The following is a 24,487-nucleotide window of genomic DNA, read 5'->3' on the forward strand; positions in this document are numbered from 1 at the left end:
CATTGCCTCCCGGGAATGAAAAGCAGGGCCCTCCTCCTCCTCGCTGCTGGGCCTCTCGTTGACTGGTTTGACACTCTGCTCCCAGGGAAGACTCTATGGTCCGCAACTCGTTGGTTGGGGGTGGGGGACGCTCTAGTGAAAGTCGTCTCTTCGGCGGGCAGCTCGGTAGCGGCACTCTGCAGGTTGGAGGCGACTCTATGGTGGTGAGCGGAGCGCTCGCGGCGGCAGGAGGGCGGGGTGGGTGGACGCTCTGGCCCGGAATCGGTGGTGGAGGAGCGGGGCGGAGGGCCGCTCTGGCCGGCGGACTCGCTGGTGCGGAGTCCCGGAAGCTGCGCTCTCCCAGGCTGGGCACGGGCGGCGGAGAATGGCGGAGAGTCCGGCAGCGGAGGAGGCGGCCGCGGCGGCGGTGCTGGCGGCCGCCACGAGCGGCGGGGTCCCGGCGGGGCCCGGGAGCGGTGGGGCGGGCAGTCCCGGCGTCTTCATCCCGGCCGAGCTGTGGGCGGCGGCCGGGTTCGGGGCGCCCCCCGCGGGGGCCGGAGTCCCCCCCGGGAGCGGCGGGGCCCCCCTCGCCGGGCTGCCCGCGGCCGCCGCCGCCGCGGCCGGGGCCGCGCTGCTCACTCACTCCGCCTTCTGGGACCCCACGGTGAGCGGCGACTGGGACAGCGAGAGGCCGAGCCCGGCCTGCCTGCTGCGGATCAAACGGTGAGCGAGCCGGCCGGCCGGCCCCGGGCCTTCCGCCTCCCCGGCCCCGGCTGCGGATCGAGCCGGGGAGCCCAGCCCCACGGGCCGGCCCGCCCTGGGTGGGGGGGGGTCTGTAACTACAACCCCCGCCTCCCCCGGGATAGCGCGCCCCAAACCCCGGGGCCCCCGGTGGGGAATCCCCCGTTCGCCTAGTGTCTTCCCTGCTCCGGGCCCAGCCAGCGCCCCGCGTGCCAGCTGCGGATCCAATGATCCCCCCCCGCCCCCCAGTGCCGCAGTCATTTCTCTTCCTGCCGGCCTCCCCCCGCCCCGCCTCGCTGGGATAGCCAGGGACTTCCCTGGCGAAATCACCTGAGTAAATGCCCCGTCATGGTGATAACTAGTTGCTCTGTTTGGGATCCCCCGAAAAGAGCCGGTTGTCTGTGTTTGGGGCCTTCCCCCTCTCTCTAAAATACTTTCCTGACCCCTCGTGATCTCTTCCAGCTTCTTACTCTCTGAGCCTAGGGTTTTGGGCTTTGCATTACCAACACACACTGTCCCATCCGCCTGTGTATGTGGATTGGGCCCTAACCACCTAGATAGCCTATACCGCATGGGTGTCATCAGCATTTGTGCTAGGAACAGGACGAACTCTATGGCCTGAAGCCACCTATTGAGGCACCTATACATCCTAGGGTACTGGATGCATTTCTTCATGCTCCAGCACTTACAGCTTTCCACAATGGAGTGTGGAGGTACCTCACTCATCACCCCTTTGGTCTTGTCTCCAGAGGTATCTGCAGCTCTCTAGGTTTTAGTAGGCTTGCCCAGTGTTAGGAGAACGTTCTGTGCATCAAAATGCTTTAGATTCCCTCTGGCTTTGTTGACACATCTACTCTCAGCTGACTGCTGCTGCTCTAGAGCCAGTGTGCTAATGCCACTTTGTATTTATAAAGCACTTTTCAGCCAGAAGGATCCCAAGGTGATTTGCAGGCTGTATACATGTAAGATTATGTATCCACTTCTCGGGTGGAATGTGATAGCTGTTCTCCATGTGCAGCAGTGCTGTACAGCACAGGAAATGAAGCATCCCATGTGCACATGAAACTTCCAGGTAAATGTAGTAGACAGAATAAATTATCCACCACTGAAATTTGGCAATTCATATGGATCAGCAGCTTCTTGCTAAAACTGCTACAGTCTATTTTGTTTATCATTTTAATGGGGGCATTAACAGAAAATTCCCCCCTCTGTCCCCATATGATTAAACCATTCTTGCTGCTACCAGTGGCTAGGAAAATATGACTTTATAAGGTAATAAAAGGTAATAATTAGAGAGATACCAATCTCCTAGAACTGGAAGGGACCTCAAAAGGTCATTGAGTCCAGCCCCCTGCCTTCACTAGCAGGACCAATTTTTGCCCCAGATCCCTAAGTGGCCTCCTCAAGGATTGAACTCACAACCCTGGGTTTAGCAGGCCAATGCTCAAACCACTGAGCTATCCCTCCCCCCTACAACTCAACAGAGCATATGTTTTGCCCCTTCTATGCAAGGATCTCAAAGCCCATACATTGAATTCAGCCTCACAACTGCATTTTTACAGGTGCATACAAGAGAGGCAAAGTGACATCCCCAAGGTTAACGATGAAGCTGTGTCAGAGACAAGAGTAGCATTCTGATCTCCTGATTCTGTCCTGTGCATTCAGTATAAGATGATGCCTCACCTGACCAAAACTACCTCTACTTAATCTATTGTGCATGCTGGCTGTCTGCTGAGTGATCTGAAACCCAATGTCTCTGTAAATTAGGAGTTTTGTATTAGATCAATAGGGGAATGGGTTTCTTTTTTGTGTTCCTAGATTGAATTATAAGGTGTTCATTACTGGCCCACCCATAACCTTATTCTTTCATTTGCCTGAGTGGTGCTAATTGATCAATTCAGCTGTTCCTCCTCTAACTGCAGTAGTAGAGGCTGCATGTAAAAGGATTGCTCACATTAGGTCTGGCATGTTGATAAACTTTACAACAATACAACAACATATTGTTTTAAATACTGGCATTATGTCAATAGATTCTTCCTCTTCCCTCATCACCAATATCACTGCTTGCCAAATGATTGCATATCCTTGTTCTACTGCCAGTTACAAAACTCCTATAACTTCACCATAAGATGGTACAAACTCTGTTTCCAGTCCAAATGGATGATAGCACTAACTTAATACTTTGTAAGAAGATGAGGTTCTCCTGTCACTTCAGAAGTTTCAACTGCTTAGTCATACTGCTGAAACTTTAGCTCAGCTCAGTTTTCTTTACAAACAGGAAGGCTTTTTGAAAATCCTTTTGTGGCTGTGTGCAACTCAGGTCAACACTGGGAGGAGCTCTTTCACTGTTAGAGATGGAGTGCTGCTGTATGTCCCCAACTCGCAATGAGTCACATCTGATTCCATATTTCTTTTGTTACATATTTTGAGAGCGTGTGCACTCCTTATCTCCTACAGCTCTTCTTCTGGATAAGCAGGAACAGCTTAGCCAGAAAACAATGAAACAGCAACAAAATAAAAAAATAAATGCTTTCAGTAACAGGTTTACTTCTTAAAATACACCCCTTTGCATGCACTCACTCTCACGCTCTCTCTCTCTCATACTCTGTTCTGTTCCTTGGATTGGGCTGGACCCTGAGGGAGAAAATGGCTAATTCCTGTTTTCTTTATTCAGGGATATCATGTCCATTTATAAGGAACCACCCCCTGGAATGTTTGTTGTGCCTGATCCCCATGATATGACTAAGGTAAGTGAATATCCAGAACTGATCCAACTTTCCCCTTCTGTATATCTTGTTTTGCTGGCTACTTTAAGATTTAGTCCATATAAGGCTTGTCCGTATCATGCTGGGGTGGGTAAGAGTCTCATAGAGCATCCTCAAAAGGTTGTAAAAGAATAAGGTAGCTTAAATTTTCCTGGGGACAGTGGGAAGGGGTTGTGTTTAAAACTGGAAGAGGCTTTCAAGGAAGCTGGCTTTGTGAAGTGATCAACCTTGGCGCTGCAGATAAATCCAGTAAAGCACCAATCCTGCTGGTTTCGTGCTGCCAACGCTTGAAAACGATCAGTGGAGATGTTTGAGGAAGAGCTGACTCCACTGTGAGCTACTGGATATGGGAAGCTGGGGATGGTAAATGTGGTAGTCAGGTGGCATCAGAAACTTCAGACTAGTGACCCTATTGGCCATGATTCACACCCAAGCTGATGCAGAGAGGTGTAACTTGCACTCCCTGTGCTAGCCTGCATCCCTGTGCCCCAGTGCGGGTGTTCTTGGGAGAGGCCTGTCCATGTAGTTTCTGCTAAGTGTCACACTGCAGTCAAGATACCTTAGTAAGCTTGCAGACAATGGCTGCTGACAGGATGCATTTGATGCCGTGCATCTCCCAGCCCTCGTGTGACATCCACGTCTTTTCCTGTTGCTGCAAGCTTTTTCCCACCTCTCCAACAAAGTTTCCACTTCCAGGTTCCACCAGCACTAACCCTTGTTTAAACTGAGGCCTTTGAGTTTTAAAAGCAGCAAAGAATCCTGTGGCACCTTATAGACTAACAGACGTTTTGCAGCATGAGCTTTCGTGGGTGAATACCCACTTCTTCGGATGCAAGAGGATGCAAGGATGTATTCACCCACGAAAGCTCATGCTGCAAAACATCTGTTAGTCTATAAGGTGCCACAGGATTCTTTGCTGCTTTTACAGATCCAGACTAACACGGCTACCCCTCTGATCTTTGAGTTTTAAGATACTGCAAGGGAATAGTTGAGAGAATTCCTATATACAAGAATACTCCATATTCTGAGTACATACTCAGTATTTTAATCATAACTTTGGCCCAACTTGATGCTGGAAGCTGACAATACACACGTTTTCCAACAATGCATTATATCATTGACCATGTCCTAGAGCGTCTTAGTATTGATATCTTCTTGCAAATCACGAGGAGTTAAAAAGCATTTAAAGTTGATCAAGTGATCACATTTGAAAAAGCATGGAAGGAAATAATATTGCTCAACTAATAGCCTCGGAGGAGTAGTTTCACCTGTATGCGATCAGGATTTTCAGAGGTAACTTTACGGTGAGGAGAGAATGTGCTCCTAACCTTAGGTCCTGGCTGAGGAAAGTCAGTGATCCGTTTTAAGTACAAATCAGTGCAGTATCTTCAAGCCAAGCAAAATCCTCTTGCTGGCGGAAATTCAGAAGTTGGAAAGTAAAGCATTGGGGATGGAAATAGGCGGTGAATATTAGTTTTTCTTGTTAATTTTTTTGTTTTTAAATCCTTTAACTTTTGAAAAGTCGAGCTCTTCCGATGAAGTACTGTTTACTCTGCGTTTGGCTGTGCAGACATGGAGCGGATGTATGTGCAAGTGTGCGAGGCATGCGGCTGCCGCGGCCCCTTTGTAAAAACGGCTACGTAGGCACGCATCGCACACAGGTGTGGCAGAGAAATGTGAAGCAGTGGCTCGGTATGAGTGAGGCTGGCAGGGAGGGGAAAGAGTGGACCGTGTATGACGTGCTTGTGAGAGAAGCCTGGTCTGTGTCGGGATTTCTTGCACTTGTTCGGTTTTGTTGAGAATTTCACCGTGCTGCGCAATTTTGAAGTGGTGCGCAAGATGGGCTTTTGTTTTGCAGATTCATGCATTGATCACAGGCCCATTTGACACGCCTTATGAAGGGGGTTTCTTCTTGTTCCTGTTTCGCTGTCCTCCAGATTATCCCATCCACCCACCAAGGGTCAAACTGATGACAACAGGGAATAACACAGTGAGGTTTAACCCCAACTTCTACCGCAATGGGAAAGTCTGCCTGAGTATTCTAGGGTAAGAGGAGACTTCAGCTGTTTCAAGGGGAAGCCAGGAGTTTGCTGCAGGCAGTTCTCTGCTGTATGTGTCCCTCTTTGCATATTTAGGTCCCAATCCTGCAGTGACATCTGCCTGCATAGACCTTGCATGAAGTCACTTGTACAATGGAGGCCTTAACGCTGCCAAAATGTAGCTAAAATACGACTCTGACTCTTTGAACCTACAAAAGCCAGGACAGAAATTCTGTTTTCTTACGCCATTGTGCCTAAGTAGCACAGCACTCATCCCATCTCCCAGTCCTACCATAGAGTTTTGGCCTGAACTTTTGCATTTCTTCTGCTTTTGTGGTTTGAAGGCTGACCCTTATTGTTGTTTGAATGTAGATTTCTGTGGTTTTAATTTCCCGTGTGTGGTTTTTAAAAAGAAAATAGAAATTAAAAAAAAAGCCACTAAGAACGCCTTGGAAAGCTGTTTAACTGCTTCTCTGCTTCCGCCTCTGCTTGGCGCAAAACCATGAGTAGTATAATTATTTGAAGTCCCCAGTAGAGCACTGCCTATTCAAACAGTGCTTTTACAAACTTAGGCTCCAATTCTGCAGATGCTTAATTTTAAGCAGGTGAGCAGTCCCATTAGCTTCAGTTGGACTACTGTGCTTAAAGGACACGTATTGATGGTCCCAATCCTGCAAATGCATCAGCCTGTCCCTGACACGTTAACAATGTCACTGAGCACCGTGCAGCTCGGCGTGAAGCCAGTGCAACCTGCAGATGCTCATTGTCTCTCAGGGTTGGGGTCTAAATTCGCGCAAACCCAGAACAACGGTTTAAGGAAGGAAGATTATTGATGTGAAGGGAGGGGGTGGGTTTGAAGCGGGAGGCACTTGGTTAGGCAGACCACCTCAAGCTCTTGGGACGTGCATCAAATTGAAAAGCAGGGGGAGGTGGAGGGAAAGGGAGCAGTAAAAATGAAAGGATTTGAAAGCATCTCATGTGCCAGGTGCATCCCTCTTTTGAAATGCTGCCATTCTGGGGGGGAGGATCTATAGCAAAAGGGTTAAGGGCGGCCAATGCAGAGTCTCTTTTTTTTCTAGCAGTGTCCCTCTGCATAAAGGGGTGCGCACCCCTGCATGTGGAATACCACAGTGAGGTTTAATCCCAACTTCTGCCGCAATGGGAAAGTCTGCCTGAGTATTCTAACACTAACTTCACCCATAAAAGCTTCGGCACACTGCAGATCATTGGGGGCTCTTTTGGGCTCCCTGTTTTTCTTGTCCACTTCCCCTTCTGGGTAGTCCCCTCTTAGCTTTTTCTGATTTCCTGAACTGGGGTTTGTTGACTTAGAGAGCGGTGATGATGAAAGGGGAGCTCACCGCGTCATATTGTAGGTCTTGTGTTTAAATACGTTCCTGTGTTTATGATGTTTCAGCACTTGGACTGGTCCTGCTTGGAGCCCAGCACAGAGTATCTCTTCAGTCCTCATCTCCATACAGTCTCTGATGACTGAGAACCCCTATCACAATGAACCGGGCTTTGAGCAGGTAATAGCTCTGATTGGAGCACGGTTTACTCCAGTTCTGAAATGACTTTGACTCCTGTGTCGTCGTCGTCGTCCCCCCGCTCCCCCACTCCAACTGTGAATTCCTTTTTGCAGAGAGACAATTAGTCATCCCGAGGCTATGCAAGCGATGGTAGCTGAAGTGTATACTTATGGGCAAAAGGGAGTGTTGTCTAGTAGTTAGAGAACTGGAAGATTCCTGCTTTCTGTTTCATTCTTTGCTGCTGAGTTGCTGTGACCTTGAGTAAATCTGTTAACTGTGCCAAGCCCCAATTTACCCCACCTATAAAGCGGATATGATGCTACCTGACTTGCAGAAGAGCTCAAATGTTTGTAATTCCTTTTGAGATTTGTATGGTGGAATATCCTGTCAGTGCTAATGGTCACCTGGCTTAAATACACAGAGCATGGGTTAAAAAAGTGTTAGCACTCATGCCACAGAGCCAATGCCACAGATCCCATTTTAATTTACATTATAAGTAAGGTAGTGGAATTAACTGGAAACATACAGGAAACTGACTATATCTGCAGGGTTTTTTCCTAGTTCTGACAATCTCTGCTGACAGTAAATGGCTTCCCTGGGACGTGTTATGTCCTACATGAACCAAACTGCTCAGGTTATCCTGGCCTTCAGTTCCAGAGAGAGAGACTTGTGCTGGCTTTAGCTGAGTTGATCCATCTCCTCAGCTACCCGAATCCTGTGCTCTGGGAACATGCGGAATCTCTTACCAGCTTTTCAGCATAAACTAGATCACTGTACTTTGAGCAGGCAGATCTGAGGAGAGTTCGCTGTGGAGTGTGAAATCCTTATGGCCCGAGGGGAGGGGAAGGGATAATAGCCATTCACACTGCACCGGACTCAGTGGAGCACTTTACGTTTACAGGAGAGGCACCCTGGGGATAGTAAGAACTATAACGAGTGCATTCGGCATGAGACCATCCGAGTAGCTGTGTGCGACATGCTGGAAGGAAAGTGTCCCTGTCCTGATCCTTTACGGTAGGTAATGGGGATGAGGAGTGGCCCCACCTTGTTCTGAACAGTCAGGGTCCGCTTTAACTGGGCGCTTCTATATGCTTCATGTTCACTCGCTGAGTCACTGTTAGGGGCTGGATCTCTGTTGAAGGGGCCGTGTCAAAGGTTGGAACTCTTATCTTGGTGCTTCTGAGTTCCAGTCCTAGCTGTGTCACCGTGGTACCGCTAAACCCGTCTGTTCCCGTTCCCATATTGTAAAGGGGGATGACGTGTCCCTGTCTTGCACGGGTGGATGGCTAATTGTTCCTGATGTGTATCGAGTATAATATTTATACAGCCCCCTGTACTTGTTCCCTGCCCTGCTTTTGTCTCACTGTACATCCAGTTGCTATATGACCTCCTCTCCTGCATACTCTTGTTCCTGTATGTTGTGATTCAGTCAGGGCAGTGACACAAAGTTAATGCAAACCCCACGTGTCTGAGGTTCTGCTGAGCAGCAGAATGGTTGCTTCAGTTGCCAGGGCAGATTTTTTTGAATGCTTGGATCATCCTCGTAAATTTTTAAGGCATACACTGAGCGTTGTGGATTAGATGAATGAGAAGTTTGCGTAACTAAATGGAGTCTCATGTGGCCAGGAGGTGATGAGACCATTGCTTAAATGCTCGCTCATCCTGCATTGACCATGTGCTCTTTTGTGGCGTTCCAGGGGTGTTATGGAGAAGTCTTTCATGGAATACTTTGACTTCTACGAGGGTGCGTGCAAAGAGAGGCTTCACCTCCAAGGACAGACAATGCAGGTAAGCAGCTGGCAAGAATGCCATGACTTAATTAGAAGGGCACATCAACACTTTCATTTCTTACAACCTATGTGGTGTGACGTGATGTCTGCTTGCTGAGATGGGGCCACAGCTCTTTTTATCCTGGCTACTTTGGCTGAAGGAGGTAATCAGCTTGCCTCTTGCCATGGCTACTTTAGGAGGGAGGAGAATGGGAGTTCCTTGAAGGGTAGAATTTCTTAAATTCTCTGCAGACATGTGCTTTGATTTTGCATCAGCCATGAAATAAGGCTATGAGAAATTCCTGTTGTTGTTTGTGTTAGAGGAAAAACAGTGTACTAAGTGTCTGCTTAATTCTCTGTTGGTGCCAACTGTACTTCCTTTGAAAGTTTCCCCTGAAAGCCAGAAAGCGGGGGAATACACCAGCTTAAATGTGCTTGTATGTCCTCTTCATATGGATCAGGGCCATACAGGTAGTATTGGATGCGGCCCACATAACACATTGTGGGCCACATATGTGGCCGACAATGGTAAATAGGTTGAGAACCGCTGGTCTATCCTTGGACTCGTGCTAAGAGAATAGGAAACTACCACCACCAGTTGGACAATGGTGTGATTCCATTAGGACAGTTCCTATGTCCCTGTCAAAAGTTTAGCTAGCTGGTGTTTTTCTGCTGGCTCTGGCTATTTTGGGTACTTTAGAGGACATCCTAAAACTCCTGCGATGCTGCTAATCTCTTCTGAAGGGCCCCATCGCTATGTTACTTAGTAATTATGCAATACAATCCTGGGGAGAGGTTTTTCCCACTCTCCAATCCTAAGAACCATCTGGTAACTCTTGTAATTTTTATCTGCGCTAGCCTAAGTGTGGAATCAAAGGTGCTTTGCTGAGGCCCGGCCCCTTGAGGTGCCAAGTACCTTCAATTTCCATTGATTTCGCAGACCCAGTACAAGCCATTGAGCTTTTCCTAGCACTGCTCCTGAGCCCCTCATCAGAAGAAACCCTGGTTTTTTTTCCTACTGCTGATTGCTAAGATATTTTGGTATGAATAGAACAGAAGAAGCTTCTAATCAGCCATCTCCCGTCTGCTCATTTAAAGATATCGCCATTGATGAAAGAGGGAGGTGGTTAATTTTACAACCTAGTATCTACCCATGCCCTTCGCTGTCAACAAACAGCCCCATAATCCATAAAATTAGAGCTTGACAAAAGCAGACCGCTTGTGTTTGGCAACACTCTGACTCCCATCAGTTGGAATCTTTAGTTCAGCGACTAGAGGCTGTATTGTAAAACCACACGACTTGAGGGGTTATTCAGGAATGGCACCGATCACATTCTACGGTCATAACTGCTGCAGCTGCAAGGAGCAGAGGCTGAATTTATTACTGTAGCACCTAAGAACCCCATTGTGCTAGGCGCTGTACACAAACAGTGCTGGTCTTACAGCGGTCACGATTGCTGTGTTCCTGTCCCCGTCGTAAATTGTAGCATAGACACTTCATTAGATGAACTGTAGATAAAAGAATGAACTGTGTGAAAACGAAGCCATTCCAAACTGTTGGGCTCAGTGTCATTGTCAGCTTCCCCACGTGAGCGTGGTGTTTGGGAAAGAAGCCGGCTTTTCAGTTTTGGAGTCTAAAGTCCTATTGATCCCAGAGCAGGTACAGTGCAAGCTTCCTCCCAATCACTCTGTCAGTGTGGTCCTGTCAGGGTGAGAGAGTAGGAGCTAAATCTCTCTTGCCTGTTTTCTGCTGTGAGTGTGCCTCGGTTTCCCCATCTGTAAAATGGGGATAATAATACTTGCCTTCCTTTATAAAGCCTCTATAGCACTACGTGAGGTGTTAGTAACTAAGTCTGTAGTCTTTCCTACTGAGACTGTCACTCCCTCCTGCCTGAGACCAATTCATCAGTTCTTTGAAACTGGTTCAAATCCAGCCAGTGTCCACTCAAGCCTTCATCTGGCTGTGGAAGGTAAACTCAGTTCCCTTCAGTTTATTTTGCCTGGGTTTTTCAGATGAGAGCATTTAAAAGAGCCAAGGTCCCATATGCTCTGCTTTGACACTGACAAACCCCTAACGCACTTGGCAGAGAGAGGTTTAACCAGCGTCTTTGGCCAAAATGTCTCTCCTTGCCATGCAGTTGTCTGCCCTTGCAGTGGGTGTATTTCATAGATGCCGCATAGAGTGTGATGTACTTTGGCACTGTACAAGTGTCTCTAAATCTTACATGTTTTCCCCCCAGGATCCTTTTGGTGAGAAACGAGGCCACTTTGACTATCAGTCCCTATTAATCCGTTTGCAAGGAATTCGGCTGAAGGTGCAAGAGAAACACCAGCAGGAGAATGCAGAAATAGACTCTGACAGCAGCTCCTCGGAGACAGAGACGGACACTCAAGGGAGCTCCAAGGCTTAGAGGTCTCTCTCTAAGTGAGAAACCCAATCCTGGGGATGGTTCTGTCTTCGAACTCTAGAATTACCCCTGACAGACTTGAGAACCAAGCCAATTCCAAAGTGGCTAGAGCTGGAAGAGGTCTTCTGTCTCCTTTAATGCTCTGCTGGATACCGAACAAGAGGACTTCATGGTAGACAAAGCCAAGCTTGTGACAGGCTACTCGAAAAGGTACTTCCTAAGCTAGAAAGCTGGAGCATGTGGCATCAGGTTATTTTGGAAACACCTATACTGGGTGGCTTTTTTTTTCTTTACTGGATTAAAACAATGAGATGTAGAATGCAAGTCTGTTTTACAGCTTTTCTGTTCTTAAATAGCCAGTATGTGCCCTTCCCTCTGGCCATGCTGAACTCCCAAGGACCAGAGCTGTAGGAGCACTTGGGTGGAGTCCATAATACTAAGAGGTCCACTTGCTGCTTGCCCAGGGTTAACTTCTGTCTGGGGAGAGGTGGGGCACAGGTGCTCTGCATAAGCCCATCTACCTGCTGATGTCTCTTCTAGACAGACCAAAGATAAACAGGGTGAAGTCTAGGCTTCTTTCTGAAAGCTTCATCCAGTCCCTGGATGGCTTTTGCTGGCTGGACTTTAGGTGGAAGAGGGAAAAGGGGAAGTGGGAGAGAAATGGATGCAAACTATAAAAGCTTATAAATCAAGAGCAGATGCTTTTACCTTGGAAATATTGGAGAGAGAATCACTAGTTCTTTTAAAATAACACCCCCTCCACACCCAAATCAAGGTTTTTGGTTTTTTTATGATCTTGATTGGAGTTGACATGTTCTACTTTGGCTCTTCTAAATGGAAGTGCTGTTTCCTTGATTGCTGTTTGCTTTCAGCCCCTGAAGTCAGTGGTTTGTTGTTTTGTTTTTTTCCTTTTTCGGTTAATATTTCGATCCAGGCCAAATTAAATAAGGGACATTTGTAAGCAGGAAGCCATCTTCTGATGGAGTTCTACAGAGAAGGGGAGGAGCGAATGTCAATAGCAGCAGAACATTCCCTTGCCAAACTTGGCCAGTGGTAAAACTAGTTCTTAAAGCTTTGATCATTCTAAGAGCAGAGTCTCCTTTTTTGAGCAATTCATACCTCTTGGGCAGGTGGCGTCTGGCTGCGCGTGCCATTACATCAAGGATGTATTTAAAGTAAGGGGCATGGAGATGAAACATACCCAGGTCAAGCAGGCAGATACATAGGCCTGATTTGGTAACAAAATAATCACCAAACTGGGTGGTAAAATGCTCCTCAGATGAAGGGCTTAATCTTGTTTTACAAGAGCATTGATTAAAAGTTGAGCACATACAATGGTGCATCAACCTTCCCCCCCCCCCCAAATTCCTTTGCTGTAATCCTTTCTCCGATTTAGTGTGGCATGGAAAGAAACTCCAGGCCAGGTAACTTTGTTCTAAAAAAATTGTCTTTTTGTAGATCAAATTGCAGTTGTTTTCAATGTCCCATGTGTTGGTGAATTATTTTCAGTACAGATTGTTTATGTAGAATATCAACTATTGTAAACTTTCAGAAGCCTGCCTCCTGCTGCGTAAGTAGCCTTGAGAAGTTGAAAGATGGAAACATTCCTGAATTCAAGGTGCCATTTAACTTTTTTTCCCCTCAAACAAAATCTCACCTTGGGTCTGTCATTAGTAGGGTTCTATTCTAAACCATATCTTCTCTGAAGGGAAACTCACATAGGACACCCCAGATGGAAGTAAATACAGCAGTTTATTCCTTGATATAAGGTTTCATGGAGGCATATCTGTATGAGAAGTCATGAGCTGTGCTACTGTGATGCCTGTTTAATCCCATTGTAAATTTCACTGTTTCCATCAATCAATAGTAGCCCCACTTTAAAATGGGTTAGAGCTGGGCCTCTAATGCCTTCATAAGGCAGATCTTGTTCAGAAATATGTATGTGATGCATGTGGCATTACCATCCACACACACACACAGAGCGCCTTACTGTGGACACCATTCACCTAAGCATGTGGCTGTAAACGTATTAGTTTTATAGCGCTGTTACCCGTCCTGCTGTTTCTGAATGTTTCCATTTCAAAGTGACAATCCTCAATGACTGCTCTAGGCAGACATGTTTTAGTGACAGAATTTTAGACCTAATGATTTGAAAATATATGCACAAGAGTCACTATAAAACACCTTGTTTATATACAATTGTACATAAGATTTTTTTGTGCAATAAAGTTTGTTTTGGCAGAATCTAGACTATTGTATTTTTCATGGGGAAAGTGACTTGAGCTTACAGTAGCTTCCTAAAACACTTGAGCAGGGATGCTGGTGGGAACTGTTTAGTCTCCACAGCTGATAAAAGCTTAGTGGAATTTACCCTTTAAGGAGGTAGAATCACTTTTGCATCCTTCGTGTTCTAGTTTAGAACCGTAGCCCTTTAAGTCACACTGATGGTAAAGGTTGCTGATTGGTACAATTCAAAGGAAATTTAAAGTTAAGCATGTATAATTTTGACCAATTAAATGAGTAAACCTAGGGACTTTAAAGTTAAATGTCCTACTTCAAGTAATACAGCACAGGGAGAATATGTACAGCTCCGGGTTTTCCTCTTAACAGTCAGGGTATTGCCTCCTTTGCTTCCTCTGGAGTGATTTCCTGAGAGTAAAGTTCTGTAAAGAGAGCCGGCAGCCAGTACTGAGATTCCCCTGGAGCTTGTGTGTCAAGCCAGGCCATGCCTTCCTTCAGCAAGTGTTCCTGTCAAAACAGACCAAGGTCTCAGAAGCTGCATGGAGAAAACAAGGATCTGCAAAAAAAACTCAACCCGGGGGGGGGAAGCATGCAAGAACCACTTCTGCATTCCAGCTCTTCTACAGGCAGGAGAAGGAAGAGTCCCGTGACTCAAGTTAGCCCTAGACTGGGCTTCCTTTGCCCCACTCAGTCTAGCTGCTTGTCGTTCAGACAACTGTGATCACCACTTCCGCTACTGGACGTGTTCTCACCCACTACAACTATTTAAAGGGCAAGTGGCTATACTGACTGCAGAAACACTTCACTACAGTTACCTCCATTCTCGCCACATAGTGCATTGGGTGGGGACAGATGAAGAGATTATGTTCAAAGTGTATTCTACAACCATGGAAGCAAAGCCAGAGCCGGTGAGTAAATTTTACAGACCTAAGGAAGGTGCAGCCCCAATCCCAAGGCAGGCAATGAGGGGTGGCAGGAGTGAAGTGTGTACATAGTTCACAGCAGCACCAATCAAAGGACTGGACCTGCCATTAAGAGGATTCTACCTCACATCCTGGCCACAGGGGTGAAGAACCCATTTACTTTCTCCCTCGTTTGGGCTTGCAGACTAGATGGGATTAAACTGTTTTTACTGTGTCCTACCATTAGGGTGGATGTGGTAGTGTAAATGTAACCTACTACAATGGCATTTACTCCAACCAAACAAGCATACCCCACAAGGACTACATACATACCAGCACGTGCTTGGCACGTTCCATCTCCCACTTTAAACTGGACTCGATCTCGCTGACAGTTACATACCCCTTTTTCTGGAAGAAGGGAAGGAAAATGTGTTTTGTAGGACAATGATTTCAGTGCACAGTTAAAGCTCCTTACTGTCTGCTAAGCAGCAGGACTTAGAGTCCATGTTTTAGATGTCTACTTGCCTATATGTTCATATCTTTACAAGCTGAGACCTTAGGTTCTTGCTCATATTAGAATTTACACTCTTCATACCATCTCTTCCTTATCCATGGAGCCTGCCCTAGTGTCTCAAGGGTACGCTGTGGCCCCTCAGGGGTAGCTTATACTAAAGAATCTCTTGCCACATTACCTCGGCCAGCTGCAAAACCACTGTGTGATCCATGTTCAGTTCAGCTGGTACAGACTGGATCAGATATGTCCCTCCGACAGGAATAATCCCAAAGCCACTGCCCAGAACTTTCAGCTTCTTGATAGCACGGAGGAGATCATCCCTGAAAAGGCAGTGGGAGTGAATATAAGACTTTAAAAGAAAAGCTTTTGTTCTTCAGTTGAACCAGATGCTAAGTAATGTAGTAAATAAGGGACAACAGCTGTACAAGTGGCAAAGTTAAGGTCTGAAATGCAGAGGCCACCCCTGCATGTTGAGTGGCTATAGTAATTTCTTCTCATGCTAAGCATCTCTGAAAAGTCAGCTGCTATTGGTTTACGTTTTCATTCATACTTACCAAGAGGCAACAGCAACTGAAAAGATTGCTTGCCTTCCTTCCATTTACGGTGTGCTCTGATTCCAACAGGATCACTAAAACTGTTTGAGTGAACTCATTCCACAACTGTCTAGAACATTCGTTATATAAGTCCTGTGAACTCAAACTCTAAATTGCCAAAATAAAAAGATTCAAAAGACAAGGTCAGGCCTAAAATTCAGATCCTGTAAGACAACCTTTTGCAAACTCTTAACAGAAAGGTCTCCAAGCAGAAGAAAGTGAAATAATGAAAGTTCAGTAGAAACTGTTATTTGTTCAAGTAATACTCTCTAGCAGGTTGGGTACTGGTAGACAGTAACACCTTGCTAAGGCAGGAGAAGAAAGTGAAACTCAGTCGTCTATTTTCACTGTCCAAGTGAATCTGTGGCAAAAGTATGAATCTAATTTTCATAAGATGTTACACTTAACATACTAACTACAGGTTTCAGAGTAGCAGCTGTGTTAGTCTAAGGTGCCACAAGTACTCCTGTTCTTTATACTAAATACAGATTTTCCTATCTTAGCAGTCCTCTTAAGTAACTCAATGTAAAGTCAAAAATAAGGTTTTTTTTAATTAGCCTGTCAATTCTCCTTGATGCACGTACAGACTGTTTACATTGCAATACAGACTGAGCTAATGTTTCACTTGTAGGACTTCAGTGTAATTTGTCTTAATGTATGATTTGCAAATACGGATTCTTATTAGCTGAGTATCTAAGCTATCCTAAAAATATTTTGTATAATGTAATCTTGAGAGGAGGGAAGGGGGCAGGAACCGTGCTGGGCCCCTCCAGCAGGCATATCATTTATAATAGGGCATTGCTTGCAACCTTAATTATGGACTCACTACTGAGAGACTTATAATTATGGAGCTATCTGGGGTTATATTAGCAGCAGCAGAGCCTTCAGGTGCCTGCCTATATTAACTGTCACTTTTTATTCATGCTGTTTTCAGGCTCCACTTGATTGTAACAGTTCAAGCCGATACTCACTGGCTGACATCCTGGGCAAACTTCCCTCTTCCCTTTAGCACTTGCTGATGAAGTTCCTCCAGGGTTATGAGACCTAGAGAGAACAAATGAGGGAGGTGATGTTAATACAGAGCAAAGGTTCCTCTGGTAGCATTTATATATCACTTGAAATTCCTTTTCACATTCGCCATTATCTTACATGTTCCTTTCATTGACGTAGTCATTTTAATCTGTTTTTCACTGTATTCGATTTCACAGCTTTAGACAGGATATTAAATATCTAAACAGTTCTATTCCCAGATTGAGAGTACTGCGGAGTTAGTTGCTGTTTTCTCCCGTTAATGGATCAGGCACATTTAATTAATTAAAAAGGGACTGTAAGATCCTTGGGGGCAGGGACTGTCTTTTTGTTCTGTTTGTCCAGCACCTCCCACCATGGAGTTCTGGTCCAAAACTGGGGCTGCTAGCCACTATTGCAGTACAAACTAACAGCAGATGCCATACACGTGACATTACCTTACAATAAATGTTTGCATAGTAAGTTGCTTACTCTAGATGTCAGAAGTATTTCTAAATCAGGCCCTTTATTACTTTTACTTAGCAGGATATCAGGCCAGTTCTTTAAAATAAGAGTTTTGTCAATTTATTTAGCAATAGAGGGCAAGAAATTCATTTTTTCCCCCGCTGTGTGTCTCTCTATGTACAGTTTAATAAAAACTCAATTACTAATCCTCCAATCTTTGCTATGAACTTGATGTACTGCTACAGGCTCACCAGGCATATTTTATGGCATTGTTAAGCGGTGTCTTTGCTGCTAAAAAGGTGTGGGAAGTTTACATTGTAATAACACACATTAGCTATTTCACTATAAAATCCTATCAGTGACCGCATGCAGGTAGCTTTCACAGCATTGTAGCTAGGCAACAGCAACACTATCAGCTCGCCTAGCAAAAAGATACAGAGCCTTGCCTCCAACCAGGTGGATTTGATTTAAATCACTACTCAGGAAGACTCGATTTAATCATGGTTTTCTACGTAAAAGTGCATTCTTGTTGGTTATTACTTTAATACATATTCTTCACAACTCGTAGGTTTCATTTTTAGAAGGTACACACTATACATTTTTAAACTGATTTATTTTGAAAGCTTTTCAGATTAGTTTTACAGCTATATCAGAAAATGAATGAGTGTTTGGTTATTTCATTTACCAAAGGTAATTGAAGCAGATGTTTATGAAGTCATTGGGAGGTGAACTCTCTCCAATTCAACAGGTTAATCATTAATATTTGGAGGATTTTCTTGCCATGCTGTATTAGGAGGAGAACATCACCAAGACATTTAAATTGTTTTATTTAACTAAAACAACAACATTAAGTATTCTGGATTTTTTTCTTCAACAGCAAACATATTTTAACAAAAAAGCATATGTCCCTCATGTCACATTTATCTCCAGACTTCTTCTCCTCCTCCAGATCTATTCCGCCCCCAACAATCTTCTATTCATTGAACTTTTTGAAACTTTGCACTTGTAGAGAGAGGTAAGGGATTGACTCTGTGTACACAAATTTGCAGAGGGACAATAGAGTTGAGGTCTGTTATTGCTCACCTCTTTCTTTATTTAAAAAACATTTTTGCTGTTAAGCATGTTATCTCTGGAGATACAAATCCAGTTTGAGAACTGCAAAACTAAGCATCTCTGATAATATCTTCTAGACTGTGCACTGAGTCCCATTGGGTAGATAGAAAGAGTAACCTAAATAATCTATACAGAAGACCCTGGAACTCCATAAAATTGGGATCCTAATCCATGAACTTTTTGAACTCATTTACAAAACTTCTCTTAAACATTACATGAATATATTGTCTCATACTATAGAATTAGAATTTATAATTCCTATTCCATGGTATCTTTGCACTAGAATGTATCTTAATTAAACCTATCTTTAGATTTTTTTTTCCTCAAAAAGCATTTTATAAAAAGATTTTTTTTTTAAATCATTGATTTTTATCCACCCTGCCTCCAATGGATTTTCTAAGAAAAACCAAAAGCTGTGTGTGTTAGCTACCTTGCTGTAAAAACCAAACCACCCTTTTTTTTATTGGAGCGGAGACAAAGCCAAAACCATTTTCTCAGCACTTTTTGAAACCCAATAAAGTACGCCCCACACTGAGCACCTTACCAAGCGTGGCTCGGTTTCCAGAAGGTACCAGAAGCGCCTTGTAAATTACAACCGGCAGAAGCCAGTATTTGCTCCTGGGCTCAAGATGCAAACATGTAGAGTCCTCACCTCCATTCCTGTGTTTCAGAGCCAGACAAACTTCAATAATCTGAACACCCAGCTCATAGTAGAAGTCTCCAACTCCCAGCATCTCTGACCAGAATCCTTTACCAGCTGCAAAGGAAGGGGGAGAGGGGGGAAATCAGATTAAGCGTCAGCACTATTCTTCATTAACAGCCTAATCCTCCAAGGCATTTAGGCTCCTAAATACCTTGGAGGATCTGAGCCTTACTGATGGGAGTTGGGCTACTCTCAGTCACAAGCACTGTACTCTGAAGGTTTGCAGGATTGGGCCCTGCGATAAGGTGATGCAGCAGCCCAGAAGGAGCTAAGGGAGCTCTTCCTATCACAGGGTAGGCAAGATGTATAAGGATGTGTCCTCTTAGTCTCCAGTCTGTCAGCCAGATGTGTCAGCTGAGTTGCTTTATTTTGGGTTGTTCATGTCTTTTTTGTTCAAACAATAAAACATGTCCTAACGGAAAGGCCTTAAAAGGACTTAGGCCTGGTGCTTGCTTGCTTCCCTTCCCAGGCTGGCAAAACCGCCTATCCGTTTACAGGCCCAAAGAACCAAATCCCACCATCTTTACTCAGCACAGCTCCTATCAACTTCAAATGAGAGATTTTACCAAGCAAAAAGACAATACAATACAATTTGTCTCCAAACTCAATCACGACATTCAGCATTAAATCTTTCCAGCATATTCCTTACATGCCAATGGATCCACTCCGATGGTTGCACACATGTCCTGGAACTGGACCCGAAACTGGGGATTTTTACGAATCTCTTGCTTGTGTTTGCTGGCAAACTCTTCTAAGTTGGTCTTAAACATGTCCAGTTGCTTAGACATCTGTAAGTGACGAGTGAAGAGGGGAAGCATCTATGACTGAACGCTTGCTTTGTAACATTATATAAAACAGTAAGGCTTTAGAAAAGCACAGCATGGCACTGGTACAAAACATGACAAGGTCCCTGTTTAACTTACACAGACACAAGAACAGCCATACTGGGTGAGACCAATGGTCCATCTAGCCCAGCAGCCTATCTTCCAACAAAGGCCGGTGCCAGATGCTTCAAAGGGAATGACAGAACGGGAATAATCAGGTGACCCATCTCCTGTCATCCACTCCCAGCTTCTGGCAGTCAGAGGTTTAGGAACACCCCCAGCATGGAGTCTTAATTCTTTTTTGAATCCAGTTTATGTTTCTGACCTTCACAACATCCTCCAGCAATGAGTTCCACAGGCTGACGGTGCATTGTGTGAAGTGCTTCCTTGTGTATATTTTAAACCTGCTGCCTATTCATTTCATTGGGAGACTCCTGGTTCTTGTGTTATGTGAAGGGATAAATAACACTTCCCTATTCAATTTCTACAGCCCATTCATGATTTTATAGACCTCTATTGCAAGGGTTCTCAAACTGGGGGTCAGGACCCCCTCGGGGGGGTCACAAGGTTATTACATGGAGGGGGCTGCGAGCTGTCAGCCTCCACTCCAACCCCCGCTTTGCCGTCAGCATTTATAATGGTGTTAAATATATTAAAAAGTGTTTTTCATTTACAAGGGGGGGGTGTCACACTCAGAGACTTGGTGTGAAAGGGGTCATCAGTACAAAAGTCTGAGAACCACTGTTATATCATATTGCTCCTTAATCATCTCTTTGCTAAGATGAACAGTCCCAACGTTTTTAACATATCCTCGTATGGAAGCTGTTCCATACCCCATATCGTTTCTGGTGCCTCTCTATATATTTTATCCAATTCTAATACATCTTTTTTGAGATGGGATAACCAGAACGGCCTTCTGTTTTCAAGGAGTGGGCGTGCCATGCATTTATATAGTGGCATTTGGTATTTTCTGCCTTATCTGTCCCTTTCCTAACACTTAACTTTTTTGGACTGTAACTGCACATTTGAGCTGATATCTTCAGAGAATTATCCACAATGACTCCAAGATCTCTTTCTTGAGTGGTAACAGCTAATTTAGACCCCAACATTTTGTAGGTATAGCTGGGATTATGTTTTCCAATGTGCATTACTTTGCATTTATCAACACTGAATTTCACCTGTCATTTTGTTGCCCAGTCGGACAGTTTTGTGAGATCCCTTTAACTCTTTGCAATCAGCTTTGGATATAACTATTTGAGTAATTTTATACTGTCTGCAAATTTTGCTACCTCACTGTTTATCCCTTTTTCCAGATCACTTATGAATACGTTGAACAGCCTTGGTCCCAGTACAGATCCTTAGGGGACTCCCACTATTTACCGCTCCATTGTGAAAACTGACCATTTATTCCTACCCTTTGTTTCCTATATTTTAACCAGTTACTGATCCATGAGAGCACCTTCCTTCTTATCCCAGGATTCCTTACGAGCCTTTGGTGAGAGACTTCAAAGGCTTTCTAAAAGTCCAAGTACGCTATATCCACTGGAATATTCTTGTCCACAGACTTGACGACACCCTCAAAGAATTCTAATAGATTGGCAAGGCATGACTGCCAAAGCCACATTGATTCTTCCCTAACATATTGTGTTTATCTAGGTGTCTGATAATTCTGTTCTTTACTACAGTTTCAACCAATTTTCCTGGTATTAAAGTTAGGTTTACCGGTCTGTAATTTCCAGGACTGCCTCTGGAGCCATTTAAAAAACAACAAGACGACAATTGACCATAGGGATCTTAGATGGAGGATATGATAATAGAAGACATAATGAGAAGTCAGAATCCTTATATTTAAACAATCAGGCATAAATAATGGAGTAGTCCACAATAGAGCAGGGATGACATGGCATTTACCAGGGACAGTTTTCACCAGGTAAAAATAATAATTTTTTTTACTGTCCCTGAAAAAACTAGTTAGTCCCAGTTTAAGGCATTTTCTATTTTAGAAATGGTTTCATTAATGCACACCATATTACATTTTCATTACATATTCAAATTGTGGTTACATAAGACAGTCGATGCACAGATTAATTTAAGATCGCACAAATAAGAAGTAAAACTGCCGTGGGTGCAATAATAATAGCGGTAATTGAAATACTGAACAACAGAATGTCTGTATACATTTTGGTTCAGTATTTTCCTCAAGGAAGCTGTATATGTAATGACTCATTTCAGTATTACATAAACAAAAGTCAAAGAATTGATTATATGAAAACGCCAATAATGCAGAGTTGTAGGCTTAAGGCATTAAGCAAGCAGAAGCAGGCAGATTTGCAGCCTACTAGTTCAGGTCCATTTGGTCATGCAGTTTTCTGTAATGGACCAACTCTGATGTAGTGGATCGACTGAGCTTTTGAATGGATGTATCCAAAGTTTGAAAAGGTTCGTTCTTTTCAATTATTTTTCCCCACTTCCCAGTTTAAACTGGGATTAAGCTGGTATTTACTTGCATCCTGCCCTAAACTAGTTTTTCCTAGGAAAATACCAACCTTACACAGGAGGCAAGGTAAGGGGTGGAAAGCCAGCTGAAAAGACTGTTGGGGTGGTTTTAGGGGTGGGGGCGGAGATCTAGAAGGCCTACCTGGTGCACACTGAAGAGGAATTTCTAAGCATAGTTCTTGCTGTGAAGAAGGGCCCTAAAATGTAAGTGGGAGGAGGACTCACAGTCATCCATGACTTCCAAATTTCCAGCCTAAAATCAGGTAAAACTAACAGGTGCAATACTCTTGTTTTCCCCACCAACATCACCGCATCAAGCCACAATAATAAATAGGTGGACAGCTCCAGTTTCAGAGCATGCTGCAAAACCTCACATCCCTCCAACTTTCAAGTCCACCGCATACCAGCAATGGTCCCTACACACACACAGCCTGGAGCCGGTGTCTCACCTGAGCCAGCTGGTCTTCAGCCAGAACCGTCCCTCGCTCCTTGTATTTGGCCTAAGAGAGAAAAAAAATCCCCATAATCCAGGGTTTCGGAGCAGTGCCTGGAGCTGGAGCACAGACCAGTAGGTTTTTGCCCAGAGCTGGAGCGGAGCAATTAAAAAATCTGATTGCTCCAAATCCCTGCCCTAATCATTTTATTTAAGTTTTTCAGCAGTCCCACATAGGCTGAGACCACTTATCCTCTAGTGTCCCCCACCTGTACCACCACCATTTCTGCAGTACGTCCGCATTTTAAACTAGAAAACCCACCCCAGACGTGCTCCCCACCTACCAAGAGAGGATACGCCTAGTTTGGGTGACAGGGGTGTCCTACAGCCAGTTGCTTTGAAGAAAAGAACCAGTAGTTTCAAAGTTGCTGGGGGAGGAGGGAGGCCGACACCAGTGGAGTTTAAGTTGTCAAAAGGGGTACTCAGGCCCAGATGAGTTTAGAGCAGGGGGGTACAGACTCTCAACGCCCCAAGGATCTGGAGAATTCAGACCCCCTTGCTTGAGGGGAAAAAGGCTCAGCCTCTCCAGGATGGAGTGGGAGGAATGGGGCTCAGCACCTCCGAGGTCCAGGACAAGGCGGCTGGGATGGGGGGGGGTGTTGTTCAGCCTCCCGAGAATCCGGGCGCAGGGGCGGACCTGGCACCCCTCTATCCGGAGAAGGGGGGAGGAGGAATGGGACTCAGCACCCGCAGGGTCCGGGATAAGAGAGGGTGGGGGAGGCTCAGGAGGGACTCGGCCCCCTGGATCTGGGGCGATCCCCGGTGAAGGGGGGGTCTCAGCCCCTGCCGAGGAGGTGGGTGCGCGGGGGGGTGTCTCGGCCCCCCGGGATCTGGGGTCGGGCTGAGTGGGGGGGGCCGCGGCCCCGGCTCTCACCTCCGCCAGCTTCCTCTTGGCGATGGCGCCCGCTCCCACCCCGCGCCGGTGCATCCCGGCGGCTGGGAACCGCCCGACTCCCGGGAAACGCTCTGGGGGATCCCGAACCGGAAATGCCCGCGGGCAACGTCATCTCTCTGCGACCGGAAGTGGCTTCTTCCCTCCCGCTCCCCCATTCTAAAGGGGTGGGGCTAATCCCCCCCAGCCACTGCGCCTGCGCTGTATCGCAGTGGGGGTTGATTCCCCGTTCTCGAGATTCTAGGGGTGGGGCTAATCCTACTGCTACCAAAAATCCGGGGCGGGGGGCTAATACCCCCCCTTGTATCCCCAAATCCTGGGGGAGGGGCTCATACCAATTTGTCCCCCCAATCCTGGGGGAGGGGCTCATACACCCCAAATCCTGGGGGAGGTGCTCATACCAATTTGTACCCCCCCAAATGTTGGGGGTCAACTTCCTACCAAAATCTTGGGTGTTGGAGTCTAATCTCCCCTCCTTCCAGACTCCTGAGTGTGTGTGTGGGGGGGCTAATCCTGCTAGCATCCCCTCCAAAATCTGGGGGGCTGACTCCCCAGATTCCTGGGAGACCAATTCCACAGGCACCCTCGAAATAATCAGCAGAGGAGGCTGAGTCCCACTTGCCCCCTGCAGTTCTCAGATTCCTTCCTTCCCCTGACCTCAGCCCTGAAGGGTTCACTGTACCCCCTGCCGTCCCTCAAGCTCTATGGGTCTGTCTACCCTGCAATGTAATACTCCTGAGGGAATTCTGCACCAAAATATTAAAAATGCTGCATACAATACTTTAAAATTCTGCAAGTTTTATTTGTCAATAAATAAATGCAGTGGGGAAGCACAGGCCGCAGGCTGCATGATGGTGGGAGGTCATCCTGCAGCCCCCCCCCCCCCCCTTTCCTTCCCCGGACACAGACTCAGCGGTGAGGCTGCACCCGACCTTGACACACCACAAGGCCTGGGCCTGCCCCAGAAACACCCTGGGGCCCTGCCTCTCTGTGCCAGGCACACCAGGTGTGGGGCA

At 45.7% G+C, this 24,487-nt stretch overlaps 2 protein-coding genes across 2 annotated transcripts; one reads left to right on the forward strand and one right to left on the reverse strand.

The window, feature by feature from the left end:
• Positions 1-12,167, forward strand: UBE2Z (ubiquitin conjugating enzyme E2 Z). Its single transcript, XM_044999669.1, has 7 exons — positions 1-203; positions 3,395-3,467; positions 5,344-5,531; positions 6,939-7,050; positions 7,952-8,064; positions 8,748-8,838; positions 11,060-12,167. Exons 1-7 carry the CDS (start codon positions 16-18, stop codon positions 11,228-11,230), a joined length of 936 nt encoding a protein of 311 aa, XP_044855604.1. The 5' UTR covers positions 1-15; the 3' UTR covers positions 11,231-12,167.
• Positions 12,168-13,323: 1,156 nt separating this feature from the next.
• Positions 13,324-23,586, reverse strand: SNF8 (SNF8 subunit of ESCRT-II). The gene is made up of 8 exons (XM_044999670.1): positions 23,454-23,586; positions 22,536-22,586; positions 19,416-19,554; positions 18,716-18,820; positions 16,449-16,521; positions 15,063-15,204; positions 14,704-14,778; positions 13,324-13,975 (listed from the first exon to the last, which is right to left on the reverse strand). Exons 1-8 carry the CDS (start codon positions 23,505-23,507, stop codon positions 13,838-13,840), a joined length of 777 nt encoding a protein of 258 aa, XP_044855605.1. The 5' UTR covers positions 23,508-23,586; the 3' UTR covers positions 13,324-13,837.
• Positions 23,587-24,487: the final 901 nt, after the last annotated feature.

This window comes from Mauremys mutica, chromosome 25 (assembly GCF_020497125.1).
Source record: "Mauremys mutica isolate MM-2020 ecotype Southern chromosome 25, ASM2049712v1, whole genome shotgun sequence".
NCBI lineage: Eukaryota > Metazoa > Chordata > Testudines > Geoemydidae > Mauremys > Mauremys mutica.

Bases quoted from the DNA above. Each gene is read 5' to 3' on its own strand.
- SNF8 (XM_044999670.1), bottom strand. From the start codon at position 23,507: ATGCACCGGCGCGGGGTGGGAGCGGGCGCCATCGCCAAGAGGAAGCTG. The intron at 14,779-15,062 runs GTAATGTGGCAA...CCCTTCTTCCAG, and splicing joins TGGTTTTGCAGCTGGCCGAG to AAAAAGGGGTATGTAACTGT. The intron at 13,976-14,703 runs GTATGTATGTAG...CTGTTTTGACAG, and splicing joins AACGTGCCAAGCACGTGCTG to GAACACTTGCTGAAGGAAGG.
- UBE2Z (XM_044999669.1), top strand. From the start codon at position 16: ATGAAAAGCAGGGCCCTCCTCCTCCTCGCTGCTGGGCCTCTCGTTGAC. The intron at 204-3,394 runs GTGAGCGGAGCG...TTCTTTATTCAG, and splicing joins TTGGAGGCGACTCTATGGTG to GGATATCATGTCCATTTATA. The intron at 8,065-8,747 runs GTAGGTAATGGG...GTGGCGTTCCAG, and splicing joins CCCTGTCCTGATCCTTTACG to GGGTGTTATGGAGAAGTCTT.